The sequence below is a fragment of the Pistacia vera genome, unplaced genomic scaffold, assembly GCF_008641045.1.
Source record: "Pistacia vera cultivar Batoury unplaced genomic scaffold, PisVer_v2 Contig1331, whole genome shotgun sequence".
Taxonomy (NCBI): Eukaryota; Viridiplantae; Streptophyta; class Magnoliopsida; order Sapindales; family Anacardiaceae; genus Pistacia; species Pistacia vera.
The window spans coordinates 3,755-11,836 of NW_022195393.1; the positions used below are offsets into that span (position 1 = coordinate 3,755).

Consider the following 8,082-nt stretch of genomic DNA (forward strand, 5'->3'; position numbering starts at 1 on the left):
TACCATCAATACCACCCTTATCTTTAAGTGCTTATTGATTCTTATTAGTGGTTATGACATTTGTGTATATTTTGGCACAAGAGGACTAATCGTGTTCAATAATTTGTTCGTCTCCTTTATTTTGTGAATCTACAGGATCAGGATGAGACGTGCAACCAAACGACAAATGCCTAAGAACCTTTGAAAGCGTCTCAAACAAGTGACAACAACAACAACTACAAAAGCACTTTTACATTCGCCTTTTTTTTTTTTTTTTTTTTAATTTAAACGTTAGGTGATAAGAGTATTTTCCAAGAAATTGAAGAGAAAGAAAACAGAGGTTCGGTTAGTCTGAAACTGGGAATTGATCAATAAATTCAAATTAATTGAAAAAAGAAAAAGTCAGGCCACAAATTATACAGGTATAATGCGTCTCATTACAAGTTTGTCTTGTTTCTAATAAATAAATAACTTGAGGAAAACATGTTAAAAGAAAAACTTTTTTCTTCTGAACGACTGTTGAGGTATGCCTGTGGAACTGTAGTAATCTTTATTTATCTTCCTTTTTGACGAGTTTTTTCTGTGTTTGTGTGTGTGTGTGTGTGTGTTTCTTTTACATTCACTGTAGAAGATTCTCTCTCTGTGGTGCACAGCACACAGCCTCATTATACTAGAGTGGTTCATTTCTTGGGCTGTAATGGCTGACTTAGGACAAAACTGGCTAACTATGAGATTTATATTTAGGATTTTGATCGTCTTTCTGTTGGCTTCAACATACGTTTCTGCTCAAAGACGCATTAAACATGAAGCCTTAGTATCCAATGCATCATCATCAATACACACTCAATCTAACAACCTTCTCGCTGCTATGAATTTCTTATGGCAACCCAACCAATCTGGCTATCAACATGTTTGGCCGGTAAGTTATACACGAACGTTCTCTTTTACTTTCCCCCATGAAGCCCTTTAGTACTGTTCTTAATTTAATTTTCGATTGGCTATCATTATAAATGTAGGAAATGGAGTTTGGTTGGAGAATTGTGGTTGGTAGTGCAATTGGAATCTTTGGGGCTGCCTTTGGAAGCGTAGGTGGTGTTGGTGGGGGTGGCATTTTTGTTCCCATGCTCAGTCTGATTATTGGGTTTGATCCAAAATCAGCCACAGCCATATCAAAATGTAAGTTGTTATAAGAGTAAATTATATGACAGTTAAAATTTGGATCTTGAAACATTAACTACAATGGTCTGTCTTTGTGTTTTTTCAGGTATGATAATGGGTGCAGCAGTTTCAACTGTGTACTATAACCTTAAGCTACGGCATCCAACTCTTGATATGCCCATCATTGACTATGATTTGGTGCTGATTATTCAACCGGTGCTCATGCTTGGCATTAGCATTGGAGTTTCTCTTAACGTGATTTTTGCCGATTGGATGGTCACGGTTCTGCTAATTATTCTATGTATAGGTAATTATAAAGATTAATAAGTTTTTGCAGTCTTCCTTTAGCCCTTTTAATATTGGTTATTAATTGCAGTCACTTCAATAAAGGCATTCTTCAAGGGTCTTGATACATGGAAAACTGAAACCAGATTAACAGAGGTAACGTGTATTGAAAGAGATGAAGTCGTTTATTTCTCTCTCACCGAATTTCTGTTGTAAGCTTAATATGTTCTGAGAATTTCAATACAGTAGTATAAAGTAAGTCCACTATATATAAGGAATAAATGCTCACATTTTCATGTGAAGTATCCTTCTTGACTAATGCTTTGTGTGGAGCTTGAGAGCTTTATGTGCTGACAATACGAATATGGCTAATTGATTCTATTATCTTATTCCAACATTTTAGGACGCGACTAAGCGTTTGGAAGCGAGTGCTGGTGAGTTCATCAACTGCTTCCATTAATTTTATAATGGTACAATACAGTAGTTAATTCATGAAGTCATAGCAATTATGTTTCTTTGTAATTTATCTGGGAATCCGTGATCAGGTACCAGTGCTGATGAAGGCGCGGATTACAAGCCACTTCTTGGTGGCTCAAGCACCGATCCTCAGAAGTTCACCAAGAACCCAGAGGTTGGTTTGGTATATATATGTAAATAAATTTAGATCAACCAATATTCTTATATTTACAACTGGTCCTCTGCAGGTTACTGTTCTTGAAAACATTCGCTGGAAAGAACTTGGACTTCTCACTTTTGTTTGGGTTGCATACCTAGCACTGCAGATTGCCAAGGTTATTTTATTTTTATCTGCTGGCTATTATGAAAATGGCTTGTTTAATTAGTGTTAACTCTTCACATGAGGTATACGTTGGTAACAGAACTACACAGCTACATGTTCCTCAGGATACTGGGTATTGAACTTGTTGCAAATCCCAGCTTCTGTTGGAGTGTTTCTGTATGAGGCAATTGGGTTGTATAAGGGACGGAGAGTTATTGCATCAAAGGGTGATGATGGCAAAAACTGGGGAGTTTATCAACTGGGTCAGTGGTGTGCCTGTGGGATGGTAGCCGGATTAGTCGGTGGTTTACTTGGAATAGGCGGAGGATTCATCATGGGTCCCCTGTTTTTGGAGCTGGGAATACCTCCTCAGGTCACCATTAATTCTACTCTTCATTGCTCATCAACTCGATCGCAAGCTTGTTCGCAGACAGAAAGCGTTAGATCTAATTAAATTACAAAATTTTGATGATGCAGGTTGCAAGTGCCACAGCCACCTTTGGAATGACCTTCTCATCATCAATGTCTGTCGTAGAATTCTACCTTCTGAATCGTTTTCCAGTCCCGTATGGTAAGTTACATTGGAATTAATATACAGAATTTACCATGAAAAAACTCTGGTTATACATCTTTGAATCTAGCCAAAATGACGTAAATTGCAAATTATTTGGTTGGCAGCTCTATACTTCATTGTGGTGGCTCTTATTGCTGCTTTTATAGGGCAATACATCATTACCAAGTTGATCACTATAACAGGAAGGGCGTCTCTGATAATCTTTGTTCTTGCCTTCACAATCTTTGTCAGTGCATTATCACTGGGTGAGCAAATATTATTCTGCTCAATTATTTAATTCAAATTCGTTGTTTAATTTATCCAGTTTATCGATCTCCTTGTGTTTGGCAGGTGGGGTTGGATTATCAGACATGATTGGGAAAATTGAGCATGGTGAATATATGGGATTTGAGAATCTCTGCAAATACAATGCCTAATTTGTAGTCCTCTTATTTGGACCTTCTCCATGGAGCATGGTTTATTTTAGATTGATCATACCGCGACAGGATTTGATTATTTATAAATTATAAGCTTTTTATTAATTAATTAAATGTCTGATTACTATTTATAATTGTTTTTAAGTTTAGACACATGACCAAGCTACTCTGTTCACTATTATGTTAATAATACAGAACATATTTTTATGAAGTAAAGAGGATATAGTTTATATATTGTAAATTGTAATAATGGTTTAATAACAATTTTCTACTCACAAACTTTTAAAATACCATTTTACTATCTAAATTTATATTCTAGTAGCAAACAAAAAAAACTCGGTCAAAGCTGTTAGGACTTTTGAAGAGGAGAGACCGATGAATCTTGTGATAGTAGAAAGTTGGTTTTTGGTCGTTGAGACTTGAGATTGTTAGAATTTGACTTGGGAGGGATTGCCGTGCAAATACTAATCACTTGATTATCGCCGATTGAAGGAGTTGGTGGGAGACTGGGAGTAGGGTTTTAGTGAGTGATGATCAGAGAAGAGAATGGTGGTAGTGTGGTGTTGCAACGATATTAGAATCGAATACGGAATATAAATTTGGATAATAAAATGGTATTTTAAAAATCTATGGATAAAAAAATATCGTTAAACTATTATTTGAGTGAAAAAAAGTCATTTAGTCTTATTATAACTAGAGATATATGCTACAAACCACTAAAATTTAATGGTTTAAGAATTGATGAGATGGTATCTTAAAACATATNGGAATACCTCCTCAGGTCACCATTAATTCTACTCTTCATTGCTCATCAACTCGATCGCAAGCTTGTTCGCAGACAGAAAGCGTTAGATCTAATTAAATTACAAAATTTTGATGATGCAGGTTGCAAGTGCCACAGCCACCTTTGGAATGACCTTCTCATCATCAATGTCTGTCGTAGAATTCTACCTTCTGAATCGTTTTCCAGTCCCGTATGGTAAGTTACATTGGAATTAATATACAGAATTTACCATGAAAAAACTCTGGTTATACATCTTTGAATCTAGCCAAAATGACGTAAATTGCAAATTATTTGGTTGGCAGCTCTATACTTCATTGTGGTGGCTCTTATTGCTGCTTTTATAGGGCAATACATCATTACCAAGTTGATCACTATAACAGGAAGGGCGTCTCTGATAATCTTTGTTCTTGCCTTCACAATCTTTGTCAGTGCATTATCACTGGGTGAGCAAATATTATTCTGCTCAATTATTTAATTCAAATTCGTTGTTTAATTTATCCAGTTTATCGATCTCCTTGTGTTTGGCAGGTGGGGTTGGATTATCAGACATGATTGGGAAAATTGAGCATGGTGAATATATGGGATTTGAGAATCTCTGCAAATACAATGCCTAATTTGTAGTCCTCTTATTTGGACCTTCTCCATGGAGCATGGTTTATTTTAGATTGATCATACCGCGACAGGATTTGATTATTTATAAATTATAAGCTTTTTATTAATTAATTAAATGTCTGATTACTATTTATAATTGTTTTTAAGTTTAGACACATGACCAAGCTACTCTGTTCACTATTATGTTAATAATACAGAACATATTTTTATGAAGTAAAAAGGATATAATTAAATATTGTAAATTGTAATAAATTATGTTATTATAAGAGTTGACGACTTTTTTTCACCCAAATAATGGTTTAATGACAATTTTCTATTCACAAACTTTTAAAATACTATTTTACTATTCAAATTTATATTCTGGTAACAAACAAAAAATAAACTCGATCCAGATTATTACGACTTTTGAAGAGGAGAAACTGATGAATCTTGTGGTAGTGGAAAGTTGGTTTTTGGTGTTTGAGATTGATTAGAATTTGACTTGGGAGGGGCTGTTATACAAACCCTAATCACTCGATTACCAACGATTAAAAGAGTCGGTGGAAGTGGAGTTTTGGAGGTTTTGGTCAGTGATGATTGAAAAAGAGAACAGTGATGGTATGGTGTCACAACGATACTAGAATCGAAAACAGAAAATAAATTTATATAATAAAATGGTATTTTAAAAATATATAGGTAAAAAACTGTCATTAAATCATTATTTAAGCGGAAAAAAGCCGTTTGTATGCTACAAACCACTAAAATTTAATGGTTTAAGAATTGATGAGATGGTATCTTAAAACATATAGGTAAAAGTTTGTATAGGAAATATTATTCTATATTTATAATACAATATTTTATTAAGCATGTGTGGACAAATATTTTTCATGATATTCAGTTTTGGGAAGAAAAAGATTAGAATTTATTGTCAAAAAAGTTGGACCATGACTTTGTAACTTGGTTAGGCCCATGGTGTTGATATGTAGGGCCTACAGCCACGAAAGATTGAAATGGGAAACCAAAAGTTACTTTTACCATGAAATACAAGGCATAAACTAAGCAGCGTATAGAATAAGCTAACTGCATCCTGGGAAAGTAGGAATCTCGTATCCAAACACCAAAACCTAAAAAACAGAAGACTCATTATCTATCGCCGATCAGAGGAAGACTTTTAAAAGGGAATTTTTTTATATCAAAGTCTCTGGTCTCAATCGAAAGGGGCAAACAAGGAACAAGATGGTGTTTTACTTCAAAGCCCGACCAGAGGCTGGCGATTACACCATCTTCATGGGTCTCGACAAGTACGAGAACGAAGAACTCATCAAATACGGTTTCCCCGAAGACGTTTGGTACTTCTTTAAATCCCTAATTTTACATTCAAATTAACCTAATTTATCAATCAATTATGAATTTTAATTATCTCTTTTTGCAGGTTTCATGTGGATAAAATGTCTTCAGCTCATGTTTATTTAAGATTGCACAAGGGTCAGACTATTGATGATATAAGTGAAGGTGTTTTGGAAGATTGTGCTCAGCTTGTCAAAGCGAATTCCATTCAAGGTATAATCTTTCTAGGCTGATTCATCTTATAATTCAATCAATTATGATTTTGTTTTATGTGATTGTTTTTTCATATTACGTTTCTGATGATTATATAAGGCTAGAATGAAGTGATAAAATATTTATTGATTTCTGTGTTTGATTTGGGTATATATGTCTCGATAACTTTTGAGAAATCTGTTATTGAAAGAAATATGATATGTAATTGTAAGCATTGAGGCATTGTAATCCGTTTCATTATGTGGCAGGCAACAAGGTGAATAATATTGATGTTGTTTACACTCCATGGTCCAATTTAAAGAAAACTGCTTCCATGGATGTTGGCCAAGTTGGTTTCCACAATTCAAAAATGGTAACATCCTTTGTTTTTTCTGGTTTATGTGCTTGTATTTTCTATCATTTGCAAGCTTTGAGACTTGTTTGTGCTTGTATTTTCTATGAGTTGCAAGCTTTGAAACTTGATTGTGTTTGTTGGGTTGAACTTGATTGTGAGTGACGGATTTTTGCGTGGTTTTGATGCTCAATTTAGGTTCGCACTGTGAGGGTGGAAAAGCGGATAAATGAGGTAGTTAATAGATTGAACAAAACAAAAGTGGAAAGGAAACCTGATTTAAAAGGTAACTTCTATACACTTCGTTGTTTATCAAATGGTTTCTTAAATAGTAATATTCTGTTATTCCATCTTGAAGGAATTCATGCTTAGTACTTTGGTTTAATGTTCTCAATTTTTCTTATATTGTTCACGAATTTAGTTCTTCTGCATCTTTTTTCTTTTTGCTCATGGTCATTTTCCTTTTGTTACATTCCTGCAGCTGAGCGAGAATCAGCAAATGCCGCAGAAAGAGCTGAGAGGAAACTCCAGCTGAGAGATAAAGTGAGTTTTATAACTTGCACTCTCCTTATTAATTAGTAATTAATCTTGATGTTGTGAAGATTCCAAATTCTAATATGAAAACTATGGACGTCTTTTTCCTTCTCTTCTGTCTCGTTTATGTGTTCCTTTGCTTGGAACGGAAGATAGCTAGGATGAGTTTGGGGGAAGATGGGTAGGGTGAGTTTGGGGGTTGGGGTGGGTTGTCAAATTACATGGTTTTAATCAGGCAGAGTGAGATGATACATTGGGAGTGATTTTCAGGAAAAAAGTCTGAGGAAGTAAAAATATAAATAAAATATCTGTGTTGTCATGGCTTTAGACTTTTAGTTATGTAAATGGCAAATTTCCATCTTTGTTCTGTAATATGGGTGAGTTAATACCAGATGCTATTCCTTTTATTTAATGAACTTGAAATCCTATTTTACTTTTTTAAATGATGTATCTATGTGCTCATGGTCTGGGAACTAGTTACAGAAGTTATGCTGGTAAGCATTTCCTATATTCTTAGCTCCCATATCTGTGACCAAAATATGTAAAGTGCATTACCTTGTACGGTTATATTGACATATCTGGTTTAGTAATATAGAAGGTTCTTGGTTTACGATATCCTTAGTCCTTGATATTCAGTATAGACAGTTCTTGGTTTATGATATCTTTAGTTCTTGATATTCAGTCAGAACTCTATGTCCATTGAATCTTGCATCCATATATTATCTATCTATCTATCTGTAATTTTTTAATAAAAATCTCTTTACATATCTGTTTGCAGAAACGGCGTGAGGAGATGGAAAGGCTTGAAAAGGAGAGACAGGCAGAGATAAGGAGCTACAAGGGATTGATGGTGTCCGACAAGATGACATCTAACAAACAGATTGCTTCAGAAAGTAAGTCCTTGCAGGAACTGGAAGAGGACTTTATGTAAGCACACGAGTGTCAAACTGCTTCGTAAGAGCAGGAAAACTTACTGCCATAGAAAGATGGAATTTTCCATTCAGAATGTGATGCTAGGCCTTCAGTTATTTTCCCTTGTGAATAAATCACCTCGGTCCTAAATGTGGAACTCATAGGGTGCTAGTAACAAAA

The 8,082-nt window shown here is 34.8% G+C and overlaps 3 protein-coding genes across 3 annotated transcripts; all 3 read left to right on the plus strand.

Annotated features, from left to right (window-relative positions):
- The first annotated feature begins 565 nt into the window (after positions 1 to 565).
- LOC116122400 (sulfite exporter TauE/SafE family protein 3-like) lies at positions 566 to 3,299 on the plus strand. The gene is made up of 12 exons (XM_031408254.1): positions 566 to 898; positions 996 to 1,155; positions 1,244 to 1,444; positions 1,514 to 1,634; positions 1,698 to 1,719; positions 1,826 to 1,856; positions 1,968 to 2,053; positions 2,127 to 2,213; positions 2,301 to 2,573; positions 2,678 to 2,771; positions 2,879 to 3,019; positions 3,105 to 3,299. The coding sequence occupies exons 1-12, from the start codon at positions 677 to 679 to the stop codon at positions 3,188 to 3,190; spliced, it is 1,524 nt and encodes a 507-aa protein (XP_031264114.1). The 5' UTR covers positions 566 to 676; the 3' UTR covers positions 3,191 to 3,299.
- Positions 3,300 to 3,565: 266 nt separating this feature from the next.
- On the plus strand, positions 3,566 to 4,697 carry LOC116122401 (sulfite exporter TauE/SafE family protein 3-like). Its single transcript, XM_031408255.1, has 5 exons — positions 3,566 to 3,587; positions 3,937 to 3,971; positions 4,076 to 4,169; positions 4,277 to 4,417; positions 4,503 to 4,697. Exons 1-5 carry the CDS (start codon positions 3,566 to 3,568, stop codon positions 4,586 to 4,588), a joined length of 378 nt encoding a protein of 125 aa, XP_031264115.1. The 3' UTR covers positions 4,589 to 4,697.
- Positions 4,698 to 5,686: 989 nt separating this feature from the next.
- On the plus strand, positions 5,687 to 8,082 carry LOC116122404 (coiled-coil domain-containing protein 25-like). Its single transcript, XM_031408259.1, has 6 exons — positions 5,687 to 5,914; positions 5,998 to 6,125; positions 6,374 to 6,477; positions 6,655 to 6,742; positions 6,938 to 6,999; positions 7,769 to 8,082. The coding sequence occupies exons 1-6, from the start codon at positions 5,802 to 5,804 to the stop codon at positions 7,919 to 7,921; spliced, it is 648 nt and encodes a 215-aa protein (XP_031264119.1). The 5' UTR covers positions 5,687 to 5,801; the 3' UTR covers positions 7,922 to 8,082.